This window comes from Trachypithecus francoisi, unplaced genomic scaffold (genome assembly GCF_009764315.1).
Source record: "Trachypithecus francoisi isolate TF-2019V2 unplaced genomic scaffold, Tfra_2.0 Lachesis_group9, whole genome shotgun sequence".
In the NCBI taxonomy this organism is placed as follows: Eukaryota; Metazoa; Chordata; class Mammalia; order Primates; family Cercopithecidae; genus Trachypithecus; species Trachypithecus francoisi.
This window is the reverse complement of record NW_022681474.1, coordinates 21,742,715-21,765,113: the sequence shown is the minus strand read 5'-3', so window position 1 is coordinate 21,765,113 and position 22,399 is coordinate 21,742,715. Positions and strand designations below refer to the sequence as shown.

The 22,399-nt window shown below is 35.1% G+C and overlaps 1 protein-coding gene across 1 annotated transcript in view; it reads right to left on the bottom strand.

The window, feature by feature from the left end:
* MALRD1 (MAM and LDL receptor class A domain containing 1) overlaps positions 1-22,399 on the bottom strand; it is a 702,910-nt gene that overhangs the window by 316,911 nt on the left and 363,600 nt on the right. The window contains 2 exon segments of the mRNA XM_033209380.1: positions 12,189-12,346; positions 13,951-14,196. Of these exon segments, the coding sequence (XP_033065271.1) occupies positions 12,189-12,346; positions 13,951-14,196 (404 nt within the window).

The window sequence follows — 22,399 nt, the reverse complement described above, 5'->3', positions numbered from 1 at the left end:
CATCATAACTTATTTACATTAGAATATTACATTAGAAGTTACCCAAAAGAAATGATTACAAAGTTAAAGCTAAATATAAGTTAATAAGTCAGAAATAATTGAAAATTACAGAAACAATGGAAGCAGTGCTATGTTAAATGACACAAATAGAATCACAGTATCAGATATTCAAATGTATGATGTAGACTGTAGAGCGTAGAATGCTTATTTTTTATTGTCATTAACATCATATCCTTAATTACTATCCAATAATTAGTGAATTCAGGGTCCACTCAATACATGCCAGGCTTCTCTTCCTCTGTGTATTCTCTCATTTGAAATAATGTTCTCCTTTCTTTCTTCTTTTCTATTTATTTTTATTTATTTATTTATTTTTATTTTTGAGACAGGGTCTCCCTCTGTCACCCAGGCTGGAGTGCAGTGGCACAATCTTGGCTCACTGCAACCTCCACCTTTTGGGTTCAAGCGATTCTCTTGCGTCAGCCTCCTAACTAGGATTATAGGAACATGTCACCATGCCTGGCTAATTTTTGAATTTTTAATAGAGATGGGGTTTCACCATGTTCGCCAGGCTGGTCTCAAACTTCTGACTTCAAGTGATCTGCCTGCCTTGGCCTACAAAAGTGCTGGGATTATAGGTGTGAGCTACCATACCACACCTGGCCTCTTGCTTCTATTTATCCAAATTCTACTTGTCTTTCAAAATCCAATTTAATTTTTTTATTTCTTCTAAACACTTTCAGCCTATAAATATTTCAGTAGTTTTTTAATTCTTAGAATATTGAATTATTCCGTAGAGTTGGCATTTATGTACTGCTTGTACATTCAATCTTTCGTTCAATTAAAAAATATGTGTTTAATACCTACTATGTGCGAGGCACTATGCTACTTGCTACAGACAGGATAGTAAACAAGGTAGATGAGGTCCGCATCATGAAACTTCCCTAGTTACTGGAGAAAAGAACTTTTCCATACTCAGTCATCAAGCAGTGTAGCAGTGCCAGGAGACAAAGACTTAATCACATGGGAACACAGTGCCACTTAATTCAAACTCATTCCATGAACCTCAGAGAGGTTCCAGCGCCAAGAATGTAGCACGTGAAGTCATAAACTACCTTTTCAGGAAAAGGATGACTTCAGAAGGAGGAGAATTAAATACTGAAGGACATTCAGGGTCCAATGAGAAGCTCTTACAACTTCTGATAGAAAGAATCCGTGCCATACCATTGCCTTTTGCCAGTAGTTAAGCCCACTTTAAACTCACAAGCTCCATGAGACCAAAGTGTATTTAGGAAAAGCTAACTAACTATCTGTTTAAATTGCAATGAATGAAAGCAAGGGTGAAAAAAACCGGGATGGAGCTGGAAACTCAGTACTTGCAGAAGAAAGTTGTAATCCTAAATTAAAGGAATTGTTAGTTACAAATAGTCTAAGTTGGGCATAGTATATCCCAAACTGCTCAGCTTTTTTTTTGTTTTCTTTATATCTTTCACATAATACTATCCACAGCGGGAGAACCATAGCAGAATTTACCAATGAGCTTTATTGTCACAACAGATTATCAGAAAATATTCTTGACTTCTTCAGAAGATGTAAAGAAATGCACTAATCTAGAAAATGTTGTTTGTCTAAATACTTCATTTGTTAAAAAATGTTTAAAACATTTATTTTAATAAAAATTCCCTCAAAGATTACAAATGCTATTGTTTTGTATATTCATTTCTTACAGAGATATCTAAGATTATTGCCATTTTAATTGCTTATTTTATCGATGCATACAAAAGTGAATCACAAGGGTTTTCTCTGTACTCCAACTCTGTGATTTGTAATTGGTAAAAATGGACTGCCAAACTTATAGCAGCATCTGAGTCAGAAATGTGATTCAGTTAGAACAATCAGACCACTGATAAGCAATTCTACCCTACTTTGGTTGCAGCACGTATTGAAAACTGTAGAAAATGAAGAGTAGGCATTAACAATGAATTAAGAACAGAGTTACTATCATGCGCTGAAAACTGTTACAATTTTTCAAGCAATGCCCTAGAAAAATGAGAAGAGAAAAAAAGAAATGTTTCACCATGAAAAATTTGTTTGAAATAATCCAAATTCAAATACTATCAGTAAATAAGCAAAAGTTAAATTGAAATTAACTGGCTCTCAGGATTCCTACACAGACCAGTTGTGTGTACAGCAATTGTACCTACGAAGTTTCTGTGGGCAAATGGACAGTACCATGTGAAGCCACTGGCCTATTATATTTTAAACCAGACAAGCCACAATATTGCTTTTCTTCTCTTCCTTCTCTCAGATCTTATAATAGCTAAGATGACAATGTCTATGACTACTATGACATTTGGAGAGGCACTCTTGAGTCCGGGTGACAAATCTCTCATTATATTAATCCATGAGCAGTCAGTTTGGAAGTTGCTGACTCGACCTGGCTGCAGGCCTGATGCCTAGTTGGCTGAAATAGCTCTTTGCTGTGGCAGCATTTAAACCCATTTATACTTAGTCTGCTCTAAACTTGGCTCAGATAGAATGCTATCTTCAGTGACTTAATGGATCTCAAATGTTAGAAGCTGGAATTGCTTTTTCATATAAGAAATTCCTCCACAGACAAGCACACTAATATTTCTTAATAAATAAATGTAAACACTGAACACATAAGATAGATATCCTCATAAAATTGAAAATTCTTCAGGCTTCTTAGAAATAGAATATTAATTTTCAGGAGAGTTGTAACATGGATGGAGGAAATACATCTTTATTTTCACAAACTTCAACTAAAGTTTTGGTATTTTCTTCACATTGTGAATACAGGCAACAGATCACAGGTACTAGTAGTACCTGTGACTTTCTCACCAATAGTAATAGTAGATATTTTAATATCCCATTATAATACTTTGGCTATCTCAAAAGTATCATTTATGTTTATCACTCCTTTAAAATAATGGTAGTTACTTCATCCTCCATAAATCTTGTTTAACATACATTCACAAAGTCACTACTACAGATTTTTTAAAATATTTTAATAATTGGTATTACTTTGTTTCTAATTCATTCTTTCCCAACCAACATTAAAATGCAGCTATTCCTACAAAACTACTAGAAGAAAATATTGAAGAAATGCTTCATGACATCAGAATGGACATGGATTTTTTTGGATAAGACCTCAAATTCACAGGCAACAAAAGAAAAAATAGACAAATGAGATTGCATCAAACTACAAAGCTTCTGCACAGCAAATGAAACAATCAACAGAATGAAGAGACAATCTACAGAATGGTATAAAATATTGCAAACTATTCATCCGACAAAGGGATAATATCCAGAATAAATAAGGAGCTAAAAAAATTCAATAGTCAAAAAAGCAAATAATCTGATTAAACAATGGGCAAAAGACCTTAATATACATGTCTTAAACGAGGACACATACATGGCCAAGAGATATATGAGAAAAAATGCTCAGCATCACTAATCTTCAGGGAAATACAAATAAAAACCATGATGGATATCACCTTATGCCTGTTAGAATGGCTATTATCAAAAAGACGAGAGATAAAGAAGTGTTAGCAAGGTTATGGAACTTGGATAAGACCTCAAATTCACATACAACAAAAGCAAAAATAGTATAACAAGTGTTATACACCCAGTGACACTGTCCCCTTGCACACTGCTAGTGGAATTATAAATTAGTACAGCCATTATGGAAAACAATACGTTGGTTCCTCAAAAAAAAAAAAAAGAAAAAAAAAATTCAAACGGAGCTACCATATAATCTACCAAACCCACTACTGGGTATATATCCAAAGGAAATTAAATCAATAGGTTGAGATATCTGTCCTCTCATGTTTATTGCAGCACTATTCACAATAGCCAAGATATGGAATCAACTTAAGTGTCCAAAAATGAATAAATGGATAAAGAAAATAGAGTACATACACAATGGAATATTACTCACCCATTAAAAAAATGAAATCCTGTTATTTGTAGTAACATTGATAAAGCTGGAGGAAATTATGTTAAGTGAAATACACCAGGTACAGAAAGACAGACACCTCATGATCTCATTCATATGCAGGACCTAAAAACATGTATCTTACAGGAACAAGGAGCAGAATAGTAGTTACCAGAGAATGTGGAGGGGACGGAGAGGTGAACATGGGGAGAGATTGGTGGAGTATGAAGTTACAGTTAGTAGGAATAAGTTCTGGTGTTTCTTGGCACAGTAAGGTGAATATAATTAAAAATAATGTATATTTCAAAATAGCTAGCAGAGAGGATTTTCACTGATCTTACCACAAAGAAATGACAGATACCTGAGGTTATAGATGTGTTAATTACCCTGATTTGATCATTATACAATGAATACATGTATCAAAACATCACACTGTACCCCATAAATATGTGCAATTATTATGTGTCAATTAAAAATAATTTAAAAAATAAAATGCAGCTGTATTAAATCTGATTTTAAAATGTCTGAGTTATATTAAATATGATAAGGAATAATTTAGATAAGTGCAATAACTGTTACTAGAAGCTGGCAAGCTAAGTTAAAAAAATAAAACTGCTGAAGTTGATGAACACAATGCAGTCACCTCTCCTCTCTAACATGTGTAGAATACATCTATAGATTTATTAATATGTAGAGACAGAAATTTCTGATTTGTATGACTTCAGAGCCACTGGAAAACTTTGAGGGACAGTAACCTTTCTGACTTCTCAGTATTAGAATATTTTAAATTCTAATAGTAGAAGTTGAGTATTGCAGTTAAGAGCATGAATATTGAAGTTAGAACTGTTTTTTAATCCTGATTATTCAACGTACTGTTTGTGACCTGGGTCTTAATTTTGTGGTCTGTAAAATTAGCAAACAAAATATCTTCCTTGCCATCTTATTTTGAAGATTAAATGGATTCATACAGTTGGAAGACATCACATGATATAGAAAAAAATGAGGCCAGGCCTGTTGGTTCACGAATGTAATCTGGCACTTTAGAAGGCCGAGGCGGGAGAATCACGAGGTCAGGAGTTCGAGAGTAGCCTGAGCAACATGGTGAACCCCGTCTCTACTAAAAACACAAAAATTAGCCAGGCGTGGTGGCGTGTACCTGTATTCTCAGCTACTCAGAAGGCTGAGGTGGGAGAATCGCTTGAACCAGGGAGGTGGAGGTTGCAGTGAGCTGAGATTGCATCACTGCACCCCAGCTGGGGTGACAGAGCTAGACTGTGAAAACAAGAGGAGAGGAGGGGAGAGGAGGGGAGGAGAGGAGAAAGAAAGGGAAAGAAAGGGAAGCGAAGGATGGAAGGATGGAAGGGAGAGAGAGAGAGAGGGCAGGAGGGAGGGAAAGGAAGGGAAGAGGAATTAGTCAATATTTGGACTGCACACAAGAGTGGCAGCGCTAGTGGGAGTAGAAATAGAAACATAAAGGCAACGATTGTAGTGATGATGTCATTCTTTAGAGCTGATTATATGCTTCTCTGTAAAGCAAAAACTCCTGGGCTCCTGGGATAAATTAAACTAAGGTGTTAGCACCCTAATGGACATCTTTTCTTCATGACAGAAGAGATTCCAGTGGAACTAGCTTCGTAGGAGTCCTACCTGGAAAGTAGAGACACTGAAAGGTAAAGAACATGGGAACAGAAGAAGTTTAAAAGGAAATCTCACATATTCAAAAATATGCCTGGAATAATTATTGCCATGTTCTCTAAGATGATATAAAAAAATATTTATTTTCTATAACTAAAGCATTGTGATGTGGCAATTAACTAAATTAAACTCTGGGTGTGTTGATATCTTGCGTGGTTATACCTTAGTGAAAAGAAAATAAATCTTGGGGCCCTAGAATCACTTAAAAGTAGAGCTGGGAACTGCTTAGGGCAATTCTATCCAGTCATCTCTCTGCTCACTGAGATACATGCATATCTGATTGCCTCCCTTGGAAAGGCTAATCAGAAACTCAAAGGAATGCAACCATTTGTCTCTTATCTACTTATGACATGGAAGCCCCCTCCCAACTTCGAGTAGTTCCCCTTTGCTTTGAGTTGTCCCACCTTTCTGGACCAAATCAATGTTCATCTTACATATGTTGATTGATGTCTCTTGTCTACCTAAAAATGTATAAAACCAAGGTGTGCTTGGACCACCTTGGGCACATGTAGTCAGGACCTATGGAGGCTGTGTCATGGGCACATGTCCTTAACTTTGGTAAAATAAACTTCCTAAATTGACTGAGATCTGTCTCAGATACTCAGTGGTTCTCACCTTAAAATGCAAAGATCAACTTTTCTCCAATTATTTGGCCAAGTACATTAGTACAATATAACAAAACTATGCAGATTACACTGCTAAGATGCTGAAACAATTCTGAAAAAGCACTAAAAATGTAGTTTAATTGATTTACAGTCCAAAATCCACATGACAGTCTTGGAGAAGTCAAATTCCCTATCCAGATTCTATGTATCTTCTATATTATCTATACCCTTTTTCTGAAATAATGAATAAAATGCAAATAGTATACTCAAAATAACACAAAATAGTCAGCAGCTTGTCAATATCAAAATAAACCTAATTCTGAAAACCTGTCTAATTACTACTCTAGTAAAGCAGTTACAGGATGAGTATCCCTAACCCTGCAATCCAAAATCTGAAATGCTCTAAAATCCAAAACTTTTAGAGGATCAACATGATGCTCAAAGCAAAGGTTCACAGGAGCATTTCAAATTTTGGATTTTTGGATAAGGAATACTCAATCTGTGTTGTAAATCTTTTCAGATTAGGGCAGTGGTGAGTATGCACGCAGAGGATGCAGTGGAGATGGGTTTGGATGGATGCAGAGAGCTTACCATGAATTCAGTTGACCCTTGTCTACAACCAAGGCTCATTGCTCCCTAGACTAAGGTTAAAAGTGGACCCAGAATGGCCACAGTATTTTAGGTAAAGAAAGCTAGCTTCTCTTTATCTGATATTTTTCACAGCCTCTTGAACAAAATATTTATTTCCCTATTACATATCAAAATCGTTAGATAAAATTTCTAGGAAGACAAGTAGAACAGCCTTAAGTTAGAATTCAGAAAAACTGAATTCACATCCTGACTTTTTTCTTAAAATACCATGTGAGCTGAGGCAAGAAATAGAACCTCTTACTCTTGCTTCCTTCATCTGTAAAATGAATAGCTGAGAGTAAGACCCCACCAACTATAAAATTATCTGAACCACTAAGCAAGATAAAGCAATGAACTAATTTAATTATGGTCTTTCAGCATAACTAGGTTGCTATATCAGGAGGGCTCTCCTGAAACACATTATTTTTTTCCACTTCTGGCTTGAATATATTATGTTTTCTATCATGACTGCATAATGGATAGTCCTAAATGCCTTCAATTAAATATATTCAAATTCCCTAAAGCATGCAGTAATCTTGATTAAAATATCAACAGTTTATTACAGATGGAATAGTTCCAAAGGAAGATAATGCTCTTCAGGTAGCAGGTGTTCCTGCATTTTATTCAAAAGACTGATTGAAAAGACGAAAGGTCTTTTGTTTCTTGTAGAGGCTAGACAGATTTTACCCAATGAAAACAAATTGTCAAAAACAAAGTCCATTTCAAAATTTCCCTCAAATTACTTTTAGGGTATTCATGTATACATATTACTCATCATTAATTAACCCTACCAGGGCCAGGCGCGGTGGCTCACACCTGTAATCCCAGCACTTTGGGAGGCCAAGGAGGGTGAATCACAAGGTCAGGAAACTGAGACCATCCTAGCTTACATGGTGAAATTCCGTCTCTACTAAAAATACAAAAAAAAAAAAAAAAAATTATCCAGGAGTGGTGGCGGGTGCCTGTAGTCCCAGCTACTCGGGAGGCTGAGGCAGGAGAATGGCATGAACCCGGGAGGCAGAGCTTGCAGTGAGCCAAGATTGCGCCGGCACTGCACTCCAGCCTGGGTGACAGAGCGAGATTCCGTCTCAAAACAAACAAACAAACAAACAAAACAACTTTAACCCCATCAGGAAACGAGTGACAACAAGTAAAACAGTGGCAGTAAAATTAAATATATTTGCAAAATGAGTTAACTTTCATCTTGTAAAATCCCTTTTCTACTCCTGAGTACTTGTTTTATTTTTTGTTTTAAATCTTACGTGGTCTGGAAGGTAATGCATTTAAATTTAATAAGAAATTTAATACTGAATATAAATGAGTTAAAAAGGAAAAATGAGAAATGTTAACAAAAATAAGGATGCCATTTTATTTTATTTTATTTTATTTATTTATTTATTTTTTTGAGACGGAGTCTTGCTCTGTCGCCCAGGCTGGAGTGCAGTGGCCGGATCTCAGCTCACTGCAAGCTCCGCCCCCCCGGGTTCACGCCATTCTCCTGCCTCAGCCTCCCGAGTAGCTGGGACTACAGGTGCTCGCCACCTCGCCCAGGTAGTTTTTTTGTATTTTTTAGTAGAGACGGGGTTTCACCGTGTTAGCCAGGATGGTCTCGATCTCCTGACCTCGTGATCCGCCCGTCTCGGCCTCCCAAAGTGCTGGGGTTACAGGCTTGAGCCACCGCGCCCGGCCAGGATGCCATTTTAAAAATGAACTATTACAAAATTCAGAAAAAGATAAGGCCCAGTTATTTTTACTTAGATTAACATCCAAATCTCCTCCTTAGAAAGACATAAACCAAACCAATTACGCAGACTTTCTAAACTTAATTTCAGAATACCTGAGTTCAAGTCATAGTCGATCCACTTACTAGTGACCTTGAGTTTATAACTTGGCCCATATGAGCCTCTCTTGACTCACTCATAAAATGAAGGAGTGGAGTAACAGAGATTGTCATTGCTTTCCCCAGGCTGAATCTCATCACACAGTGTTTGGCTTGGCTCAAGCAGAGAGTGAGAGCCAGTCATCCTACCTGGTAAACTCTCTGATCTCATACAAAACAAACTGTATTTAAAAAATTGTTATTCCTTCCAAAAAGTTAACCACATCCTTTTAAGGGTTATTATTTTTTTTTTTTCGCATTCATAACTAAAGTAAACTTCAAGAAGAAGAGAAAATTAACATCAATTTCTCAATTTTTTGATCCTCTTATTATTCACCCTTTGCTTGATTAAAGACACAAAAATTACATTTGTTTCAGTTGCATCTCTCTAATGAAAAGTAACTCTCATGTAACCAAAGGCAAAAAATGCAGAAATAGGTAATAGGTAATATGATACTGCTTTTTACCAAATGTTCTCAAAAGCAATAGCTTTGCTTTGTTGAAGTTTCTCTGGATTTACTTTTTTATTACAGGAGTAATTTAAGAATCATATATGGCCATTCTAAGAACCATGATTCATTTTGTTTGGTTTTTTTTTTTCCCTAAAAAATATTCTATGCAATGTGTATAGATCTAGGTAAAAGGGGATCTTCATTTCAATATTAAAGTCAGTGTGGAACACTTGGGGCTCGGGGTTGGGAGTAAACAAATGAGTTCTGGACATAGACATACTTGGATTCACATTCCCACTCTGTCCCTGACTGGGTATTTAGCTATAGGGTGGTAAAGTTATTTCTGTGACCCCGCTACCCCTTTAGTAAAATAAGGCTCCCATTATTTAACTCAGAGGGGTGTGCTAAGAATTCCATGAAATAACATAAGTAATGGTGTTCTATAAAAGACGTATTTATGTATGCATTGTTGTAATGATCTATAATCAGTATTACCCCATATAAATGATGCTACTGGTAAATTATTGTTCAATGGCACATGCTTTTTTATCTGATTCCATGTATGCTTCTGATTTAGATGACAGACTCTTCTTCAGGCTAGACTTGAATGTCATGCATGTAAGGCACAATGGCCATCCCTTCGCAAGGGTCGTCCTAAATAAGGATTGGCTCCAGCTCAGCCACAACCTCTGGGAGGCCACTAACTTTTTTGCTTCATCCAGCAGACCCTTTTCTGAAGATCTGAGAGGGACACTTGGCGCCTACAACTTCAGTGCCTTGCTCTCAAGACTTTACAATCAGTTTGTTGAACTAGAATAATTTCTAATGAACAGCCAGTTAGTAGGAATCTTTCTGGAGCTGCAAGACACTCAGAAAAGGAGCCACTGTGGGAGGCTAGGCAAATGTGGTCAAGGAAAGTTCGGCAAAAGGCTGAGTTTTCCTGATTGGGTGTGACTCCGTGTGGAGGGAAAAGACAGAAAACACAGAAGTGGGCCTACCTAAGAAAAGAGAGGGAGGGCCAAGCCAGAGGGAACGCATGTATATACTGGAACATTTTAAAAGATGAAGAGTAAAGAAAGAAAGAATTCGGAGGCAGAATCCTTGCCTTTATTGGGTTTACCATCTAGCTAGGATGCTTTCAAAAGAATAAGCAAGGTAAAATCCAGCGTCTAATTCCACACAGAGAGAGCCAAATAACTACTTTGTAATGCTGGTTGGAAACACATATCTTATTAATCACCAAGATGAAATGATTGCCCTAATATTCATGAATATAAAATCCAAATATATTATGAGAAATTTCCTCACAATCAACGTGACTAATTAAATATAGGCATATACTTTTTAAGCGTGTGTGTGTGTGTGTGTGTGTGTGTGTATAGTAAGAAGATAGGCTTTTTAAAATGCTGTTAAATTTCCCTAAGAATCAATTACAGGAACCACAGGAATTCTATTCCTTGGTAGGAAGACTGATACCACAAAATGGTTTAATATTGCACTTTCTAGAAATATAAAGCTTGTCAGTATAACATAATTGAAATGCAAATACAACTGAGGCAAATGATAAAAGCAAAGCCCACAGAGCAGTACCAAATCTCTTACATGGTGCACACCAAAGAATCAAGTATCACATTCCAAGAGTGCCAGTGAAGTCCTCTTACGAGAACTTTAAGTGCTATATTTTGGTAAGTTTCCATCTTTAAATGTAAGAATGACTTGCTGTGGTTCTTGCAACATGTATTTTATTAGGCAGACTTTTCTGCATCATTATAGAAGAGTCCTAAGTTATAAAGTCAATTCTGGTTTCCGATGAAACATAGACTCTGCAGACATAAACTGTTCAGAGGTAAAAGCTCTTTGGTATTCAGCTCAGGCATTTTCTCTCAGTGCCAGGGCACTTAACCAAAGCTCATGTGTGAGGAAAAAAAAAACAGCAATGGTCTTCACGGCATGCTTTAAAGTAAGCTTTCTAGGAAGGAATTCCACCTAGATTCTTCAAATAAATACACACATACCTGCGCACGCACACATGTCTCTCCTTTCAGCTGCTGTTTTAACTCAGTAAAGAGTAAAGGTGTTTGACCAAGTCTCATTAATATTAGTATTTACTATGTTATTTTGTTCCCTGAACACTGTCACTTTGTTATACTAAATTAAAGCTCTGACAGAAACATCCAATTAATCCTCAGGAAGAAAATGCATTACCGTGTCACAGTTAATAAGCAGTTCCGTGTAATCATACCTTGATCATTCTCCTGAGTAGTTCAGTCCTTTGCACAGTGTGCTTTGAACCAGAATGTCTATTATTAGTTCCCTTAATGATCGCTCATATGTGAGCAAAAATGGATAGCCGCTCTTCTTTCAGATATACAAATAATCTATTTTCTTTTATTGGAAAGGATAGGGAAGGAAACAACGAAATAGGAAGAAGAAATGTACGTTCTTAATTATTATTATATAAGGAGTCTCTAGGATTCAGTCATCATCACGGGATATGATGTTGAACTCAAAGCTGGTTCTCATGCCCCAGCTTACCAAACCCCATAGATCATTTCAGCCACAGGAAATGGCACCTTTGAAAAACAGGGGGACTTCTCTAGCAAGTCAACTCCCTCAGGCCACATGACACCTAGAGAGAGGGGGCCAGGTGTGGTGGCTCATGCATGTAGTCCCAGCACTTCGAGAGGTTGAAGTGGGAGAATTGCTTGAGCCCAGGAATTGAGACAAGCCTGGGCAACATAGTGAGACCTGATCTCTACAAAGAATACAAAATTAGCCAGGCATGGCGGTGCGTGCCTGTAGTCCCAGCTATTAGGGAGTCGGAGGCAGGAGGATCGCTTGAGTCCAGGAGTTGGAGGCTGCAGTGAGCCATGACTGCACCACTGCACTGCAGCCTGGGTGACAGAGCAAGACCCTGTCTCTAAAACAGAACACAATAAGTTCAGAGGCATCACAGGCCATGTTCCTACCTTGATGAGAATCTGAATGGATCCTGTGGCCTTTGCAGATATGAAATACCAGAAGCTCATGGTGCAGGCTGCACTGGATTCTCGCCACATGGTACTCCTGATGTGTGCTTTGTCACCCCGAAGGCCCACTGGAGTGGCCTCCAGATACATGAAGTGCCCTAGGAACAAGGACAGAATTCAGAGAAGACCAAAATAACAATGATGGGATTATTTTTGCGTTTCCATCATAGTTAGGGTCTTTAATTACAATTCATATGATCTGAGCTGCCAAAAGTATTTTCATCTGGAACAGAAGGAAAACCGAATAGCCTTGCCTCTAGCTTCCTGACAGAACAATTTCCAACTGTCTGTGCTTTTAGCACATGCTTCACAGATTAACTGATCTGATGGGATATGTACGCCGTTGAATCAACAAGATAGTTACAAAAATTATTTTATTTATTTCCCAACTATCAAGTGATTGTAAAATAATGTAAAGACTACCTATGAAATCTAAAAGAAAAGAGTGATAAAATGTGCTTTTAAAAATTCAGTCATCTGTTGAGTGTGTAAATACTGAGAATTTTAGTAAGTAACATGGGAAGAAAGGTATTGAGTTTTGTTCTTGCACATTGACATATCCAAAACATTTCATGTATGGAGAGCTGAGTGTTTGAATGAGACTTTGGTCTTGCTTTCTGTGGCTTGTTTTTTTTTTTTTTTTCCCCAATAGGCCTATGGAATTTCAGTATTTAGACTTCTTTGCCTATTACGTAGCATCCAGGGATTTAGGGTCCCTTCTTCATTCTGCTACTGTCCTTTATTCCTTCACCAAGGAGGCTGAGACTTGATCTCAGCTACTCACTATAAAAATAAGCCATGCCCAATACCCTTAACATATGTGGTTTTACAGTTAAATTTTCATGCCATCTCTATAGGTTTCAAACTCTTATCCCTTCATATACATCATCTCCACCATCTCTGTGAGGCACAAAGGTCGAATTTTATTATCTCAAAATGACAGATGAGGAATCTGAGAATCCAAAAAGTTACATGACTTGCTGATGATCATATGAGTGGCAGAATTCAGGGTTATTGATTACAAGTGGATGCCATTTAGGAAAGATGTTTGATGGCAGCACACATTCTCATCTAACTTAAATGACTGAATTAATGATTAATACTGGATTCTGGCTAAACATCGTTATGGTTTGAATTGTGTTCCCCCCTTCCCAAAAATATGCCAAAGTTCTAACCCCCAGTTCTTATGAATGTGACCTTATTTGGAAATAGGGTTTTTGCTGATGATTAGGTTACAATGAGGCTATTAGGATGGACACTTATCCAATATGACTGGGTCCTAATAAAACAGGGAATTTGGACCAAGAATCAGACATGCTCACAGAGAAGAGGATGTGAAGACTTAGGGGAAACCACCATCCACAAGCCAAGGAACTAATGAAACTACCAGAATCTAGGAGGGGACATGGAAGAGATAATACTCCCTCACAATCATCACAAGGAACCACCGTTGCCAATATCTTGATCTTGGACTTCCAGCCTGCAGAATTTGAGACAATAAATGTCTGTTGTCTAAGCCATCCACTCTGTGGCCCTTTCTTATGGCAGTCCTAAGAAAAAACATACACTCACTACATGTTTGATCGCCTTGCAATATCATCGTGGTGGTCTCTCCAGAGCTCCCCAGTTGCTGTCGGAAAAGACATTTTGATGTACATTGTGAATATCATGTGAAAGCAATTATGACAATCTAATAACCTACCGTTTTCATTTCCAAGTGTGTGGTCTTTGGGAGGTCTTAAGCTTTGATGAGAACCAACCCCTAAAACCCAATCAAAGTTGTCAGCCAGGGAGTTGTGCCAGCCACACCAGCCTTTTTCAAAAGTGCAGGAGCTACCACACTCATTTTCATCAGTATTATCTCCACAGTCATCTACGAAGTTACAGCTTTGTTCCAGCCTATAGCATTTTCCATTCTGACATTCCCAATAGCCAAGTGGGCAGAAACCTAAAACAAAAAACAAAACAAAACAAGAATGAGCGAACACTCCTAACACATTCAGTGAGGTCAAAAAGCAGTAAGAGTGGATTCATTTTAATCTATAAAGGAACATATTGTTCTCAGGAATTTCAGGTACCTGAACCCCATCTCTCTCTCCCACTCTGCTCCAGAACTCTAACTATAGAAGCTTATTCATGACTATGATCATTTACAAATGCTAAAAAAAAAAAGCGCATCACTTTATTGATCTAGGAAAGTACCCCTCCATCTCCCCAAATGCAGCATTCCTTGTAAACTGTGTTCAAGGATGTAAATTATATCAGAGCCAATGTGAAGCCTTCTATTTTTTCATCCTGAAATAAAATATTTAAGGAACTAAGAGGTCATGTATTATGTGGCATTTGGAAATACATTCCATTAGCATCCATTCACTCCAATCTTTTTCAGAAGCCACGATATATAAGACACCTCCTTAGAAGCACGACTGCAAATATATAACTAATAACTGACTCTACAACAGATTTTTCTCTAAAATGCATATTTATTTGTCTATAATTTGGAATTTTTAGAAGCAATTTTTGTACAATGCAATGTCAATCATAGAGATTTGCTCATAAAACATGAGAAAAAGCAATGCCTTTGAAGACCTGAGTTTGACCTCTAGTGCTGATATTTATCAGTAATATGACTTGGATCATACCAACATTTGATAAATTTTAGTTTCCTTCACTCAAAAGAGATAAAAAGAGCAAAATCCTAGAGAAGTTAAGCTAATTTAAGGGAGTATTCGGTGTGTATGTGTGTGTGTGTGTGTGTGTGTGTGTGGTGTGTGTGTGTGTGTGTATCTCACTGGTGCCTAGAACAGTGCATGGCTCTTAGTATGTGATTAGTAAATATTAGTCAAATAAATGAATGAGTGAAATAAAGTGCTTTGGAATAAGGTTGTTTAGAATGTATATTGAAGGTATTATTATTATACTACTCCAATATTACAATAGAATTTAACTGTCATGGGTAACAATATTTCAATAGAAAAAGTTGTTTAGAAATCCAACTTGGGATATCAGCTTCACATTTTTTTCTCTGACACTACAGGATCTGACATTTTCTTTCTTCTTGTCTTCACCTTCTTCCAGGTAGGGGAGCTGATAACATCACTCCTTGCTTTACTTCAATGGTGGTAATTCCCCCGCATGAACCTCTGGAGGCAAGTTACCTGGTGGATGAGGGTTGATGTGGGTCAAGAGGTAGGGAATGAAGTTCAGGTATTTATTATAAGGTTTTCTGGCATCTGGAAATGGCTGGTGATAAAACCTCATACAGAAGCATGTACCTCATGGATAAGTTTCACATTTTAGACAATAGATGGTCAAGAGGGAAGCGAGTAGAAAATGAAGATGAATGGAATGACACATTGAAGCCACTGGACAGGAAACTGGTGTTATGAAGGCTTCTGGCAATTTTGTGTACTATGCTGTTCCTGAATTGTTTGGGCCTGCCTGATTAGGTGAACTTTCCATTACGAAGCCATTGAAAATAAGTTTCAACCATGGACTCTATCTCTGACAAAATTTTTTTGGTTAGGTTAATTGTTAACATTTTATGAAATGAAAACACAACATTGCAAAACTTGTGAGATGCAGCAAAAGCAGTACTAAGAGAGAAGTATACAGTGATAAATACCTACATTAAGAAAAGAAATACCTTAAATAAACATCCTAACTATATTTGCCAGAAAACTAGAAAAAAAAGAACTAAGCCCAAAGTTAGAATAAAAATAATTATAAAGATTAGAACATAAATAAACAATATAGAGAATAAACCATTGAAAATGTCAATAAAATACATACTTCAGTTTTTGAAAAGATAAACAAAACTGACAAACACTTAGCTAGACAAACAAAGAAAAAAGGAGAAGCCTCAGATAAATAAACTTAGGAATTAAAGGAGGAGTTATTACAACTGATGTCATATAAACATACAGGATCACTGAGACTACTATGAACAATTACACACCAAAAATCGAATAACTTGGATAAATGGATACATTCCTAGAGATTCCTACAGCCTACTAAGACTGAATCATAAGAAAAAGAAAATCTGAACAGACTAATAATGAGTAATGAGATTGAAATGGTAACAACCCTCCCAATAAAGTCTAGAACCAGATGGTTTCAAGGGTGAATTCTACTAAATATTTAGAGAAGAATTGCCATTAATCCTTCTCAAACTCTTCTAAAAAATTGAAGAGAAGTGAACATTTCCTAATTCATTTTATTAATCCAGCTTTACCTCAATACCAAAGTCATGCAAAAACACTACAAAAGAAGAAAACTACAGCCAATGTCCCTAATAAATATGGATGCAAAAATCCTCAACCAAATATTAGCAAACCAAATTCAACAGCACTTTAAGAGGATCATTCATCATTACCATGTAAGATTACATCTGATACGCAAGAATAGTTTAACATCAGGAAATTAATAATGTGATACCCCACATTAACAGAATGAAGAATAAAAATCTTATGATCATTTAAATAGATGCAGAAAAACTATTTGACAAAATTCAACACCATTTCATAATAAAATCTCTTAAATTATATATAGAAGGAATTTACATCAACATAATAAAGGTCATATGTAAAAAGCTCAAACACAACATTACACTCAACAGTGAAAATTTTTCAGTTCTTTCTTCAGCATAAAGAGTAAAGAATTAATGCCCAGTCTTGGCACTTCTATTCAAAATAGTACCAGTAATACTAGTCTGAGCAATTAGGCAAGAAAAGAAAAAAAGGAAGCATTAAAATATAAAAAGAATAAAATTATATATGCTATATATAATATATACTGCATATAATATATAATATACTATATGTACTATATAATATAATATATTATAAAATGATAAATAATATAAAATATATAATATGTTATATATAACTTACAAAATATATTTAAATGTAAAATATATAATATATAATTATATAACTATTATATAATATATTATGTAATATATAATATATAATACAATATATAATATGCAGCATTATTATATATAATTATGTATTATATATTTTATAGTATATATACTATATAGATATATGTAATTTATATATAAATATATTTAAATGTAAAATATATAATATATAATTATATATAATTATTATATGATATATATAATATGTAACATTATTAACATATAATTATATATAATATAGTATATAGTATATATTTATAAATGTTTTATTTATATTTTTATTTATAATATATATTTATAAATATATATAATATATTTAAATGTAAAATATATAATTATATAATAGATAATATACAACATGTAACATTATTAACATATAATTATGTATATTAGATACTATATAGTATATATAGTATACTGAGTTTGTGTATATATGGTATATATAGTATTTTATGTATATACTGTATAATATATAAAGCAATATATAATACATAATTATATATTAGTGTTACATGTTGTATATTATATATTATATAATTATATTTAAAATATCAAAATATTTATATATATCACATATACTATATAGTATATATACTATGTGTTATATATTATATATAGCATATAATATATATTATACATATATATTTTATATATACTATATATGCTAATACATATATATACACTATGTATTAGTATATATATACTATATATACTTAGCATCTAGTATCTATTTAATCCTAAATAAGAAATAGACTTAAAATAGCCTATAAAGTTTGTGTTTTTGGAAGAGATATTTTGATCATCACATGCAAATACGATTTACCTAGTATACTATATATACTATATACTATATACACACTATATTATATGTTATATGGTATATATCCTATATAATATTTACATATTATATACTATATATATGAATATTATATATAATACTGAAAAGCTGAGGGAGTAATTCATACAAAATATAGTACATACAATTTTATATATACTACATAGATAACATATAGTGAATATATCTATCATATAATATATAATACATATTTATATTATATAGTATATATTTTATATATAATACATATATTATATATTTTTAATACATATATATAAACTCTTACAACTTTATAGCACAAAAACCCAGATAACCTGATTTAAAAACTGGCAAAAGACATTTCTCCAAAGAAGACATACAAGTGGACAATGTATATATGAAAAGATGCTCAACATCACGAATCATCAGGGGAATGCAAATGCAAACCACAATATCATCTCACACCATGCTCTCTCTTGCCTGGAATACTTATCTTCCAATACTGGAATTATCATTCGAACTTTAAGTCTTTTTTCTTAGGGTTCCCTTTCTTCATCATTTGATCTAAGTTAGGTTCTACTAACCGAAATGCTACACATTTCCACAACACCTCACACTTCCCATATCACAGCACTTATCATACTTTAATTCCTGGCTTAAATTGTTTGCCTCTCTCAAAGTCCTGGAGAATGTATACTGTTTCCATATTGCTGCACACCCAGGGCTTAGCATCTAGTATCTATTTAATCCTAAATAAGAAATAGACTTAAAATAGTCAGCCCATAAAGTTTTTGTTTTTGGAAGAGATATTTTGATCATCACATGCAAATACGATTTATCTAAGTAATGGAAATAAGAATAACGCTTGTCTACCTTTCAGAGTTATAAGGATTAAAATTAGGTAACATGTAATAGACTAAGCAGCCTGAACCACGTGAAGTATATGCTTAGTAACTCTCAGTTCATATTATCAAAAATTTATCAAAGGAATAAAAATCATTCTACCATAAAGAAATATGCACATGCATGATCATCACAGCACTATCCAGAATAGCTAAGACATGGAATGACCTAAATGCCCATCAACATTAGACTGGATAAGGAAAATGTGATATATATTCACCATGGAATACTATGAAGCCACAAAATAGAATGAGATTATATCCTTTGCTGTAACATGAATGGAGCTGGAGGCCATTATCCTAAGTAAAATAGCACAGGAACAGAAAGCCAACATTGTGTGTTCTCATTTATCAATGGGAGCTAAACTTTGAGGACATAGCGACACTAAGAAAGAAACAACAGACACCTGGACTTGAGAGTGGAGGATGGGAGGAGACTGCAAATCAAAAAGCCACCTATCAGCTACTATGTTGATTATCTGGGTGACAAAATAATCAGTACACCAAACTCCCATGACATGCAAGTTACCTATATAACAAACATTCCATCTAGATTAGCAAATTGTGAACGTACAGTTGTTCATATAATTCTTTTAGTATCCTTTTAATGTCCATGGTATCTGTAGTGGTGTTCCCTGCTTCATTCCTGATATTAATAATTTGCATAAAACATTTAATAACTTGTAGTAGGTCATACAAAGAAGTTTGGTGTAAGAATCTAATTAGTTAAAAAAGAGTATACATCCTTTTAACATTTACAGAAACATTGAGTAGCAGGAGTGATATGGGATGAAAATCTTCTACCTGAAATAATTGGATCACACAACTATCTATGTTGCTAAATATTCTAGTGTACTAACAGCTCCTACTCAGTGAGTCTTCTGGTCAGTGGAGGTTGAGGGTTCCCTATATTTATAATGACTCCCAGAGCAGACCAGAAAAATTAATGGAAATTACAAAGGACAAAAAGAAGAAAGTCCAAATCAAGACCTTTATCTGAATTAAACAGCAGGTGTAAATCCCAAGTATTTACTTCTGCAGTTGTATGTTACATAAACTCAAACATGACAAAAAAAAAAACTTCTATTATAAAAATCAGAGTTACTAAAATTAAGAGACAAAACTATGCCTTCGATTTTGTGATCACATAATAGCAGATAAGCAAAGAATAAAACCATTCAGATACTCTAACTTTTATGCCAATGTTCCTTTTACTATATCCATTTCTCTCCATTTCTCTAAGACACACACACACACACACACACACACACACACATGCTTCAATCTATCAAATAATATCAGATGTCATCGCATGCATCGCACTACAAGTAGATCAGGCTTGTTGTGAATGTCAAACTTCCATTTATTTTTACAGGTATTCAGGAAAAGACATCAAAACAATATACTGTGAGGATGATCTAGAGTTTTGGAATTTCTTAGCACAATGAAATCTGAGACTCTTAAATTATTAAAACAATCTTTAATTGTTAAAGCCAGGCAGTATTTAAGAGAACAGACTATTTTTGACATTAAGGACAGAGACTGGAGTAGTGTTTCGAAGTTCAATTATCTATAAGCTATTTCTCAAATATACACACCTGAATATATACACATACAAATTTCATAGTAGCAGAGGTCCAAAATAATGTTTTAATACATACCACAAAATCTGTTAAAATTTTACTCAGTTGGAAATATCATTTCTTCCCTGAACTCTTGTGTTGCTTTTTGTTCCATAATATTAATGATAACCATTTTTTTTTTATTTTATATTTTTGAGACAGAGTCTCACTCTGTCACCCAGGCTGGAGTGCAGTGGTGTAATCTCGGCTCGCTACAACCTCCACCTCCCAGGTTCAAGTGATTCTCCTGCCTCAGCCTCCCAAACAGCTGGGATTACAGGTGCCTGGCAACAGGCCTGGCGATTTTTTTTTGTATTTTTAGTAAAGATAGAGTTTCACCATGGAGGCCAGGCTGGTCTCGAACTCCTGACCTCAAGTGATCCACTCACCCTGGCCTCCTGTTATGTTGGGATTACAGGTGTGAGCCACCGCACCTGGCCATAACCCATTTTTCAATGAGGTTATAATGAAAATAACAGAGAATGAAACATACGATGTATCTGTAAGGAGAGCTATTTAGAGGTAAGGCATTTGGCTAATGTGCCTTCAGCAGATCTTGTGAAAGATTTTGCCACCAAAAGACTCTATTAAGAAATTGCTAAGGAATGCTCTTTAGAAAGAAGTCAAATGATCCTAGAAGAAAAACCGAAGATATTACAAAAAATTTCCAGTAAAGAAAGCAGTACACTTGATGGTAAATATTAAAAACAATGATAACAACAATGCCACATTTTGATGTAATGTATCAAAATGTGACAAAACAACTAACTACATGTAAATGAATAGAGAGGAAATGATTAAAACAGTTTTAAATTCCATATAATATTCAAAAGAATGATAAATATATTAAATTACTTTAAACTTTATAATATGTATGGACATTACACTTCTATGGTAAAGACTACATAAAAGTGTAAGAGGAAGAGAAAATTGGGATTTAAGAGAAAGAGTAAATTGGGATTTTATCTGAGAGAGAAATAGTGTGTAAAGTAAAATTCCAAACACTTTTAAAATAAATAAAAAATAAGCAAAAATGAAACAAAAGAGCTACTGAACAGCTGAGGGGAATAATTCATACAAATCACTTCGGGTCAGTAGGTGCTGGAATTCCACCAGAACAGACAGAATAAGTAGAACTCACGGTATGGAATACTTCCAAGAACAAAGAGGACCATTCAGAAGTAATAAAGGGTCATTCAATTAAAAAAAAAAAAAAAAAAAGCTGGGCACAGTGGCTCTCACCTGTAATCCTAGCACTTTGGGAGGCCAAGGCAGGTGGATGACCTGAGGTTAGGAGATCAAGACCAGCCTGGCCAACATGGTGAAACACCATCTCTACTAAAAATACAAAAATTACCCAGGCGTGGCGGTACATGCCTGTCATCCCAGCTACTTGGGAGGCTGAGGCAGGAGAATCACTGGAACCTGGGAGGCAGAGGCTGCAGTGAGCCAAGACTGTGCCACTTCACTCCAGCCTGGGTGACAGAGTGACACTGTCTCCAAAAAAAAACAAAACAAAACAAAAACAAACAAACAACAACAAAAAAAAACTTCAGTGTTTATCCATGTAATTACAACAAACAAACACTGACAGAATCAAAAGGAGAAATAAGCAAATCTGCAAGGTTAGTTGGAAGTATACCACCCTTCTTTCAGTTACTGATAAAACACAGAGTAAATGTATGGAATACATGAACCCATGATCAAGCAGACCGGTCTAGTTAACATTTATATAACAATACGCCAAACAAGAGCAGAATATGCATTGTTTTTAAGGACATGTGAAATAGTCACTAGATAGACCATATAAAAGGCCATAAAACAGGTTTCAATAAATTTAAAAGAATTAAAATCATACAGAGCATGCTTTCTAAGCACAACAGAATTAA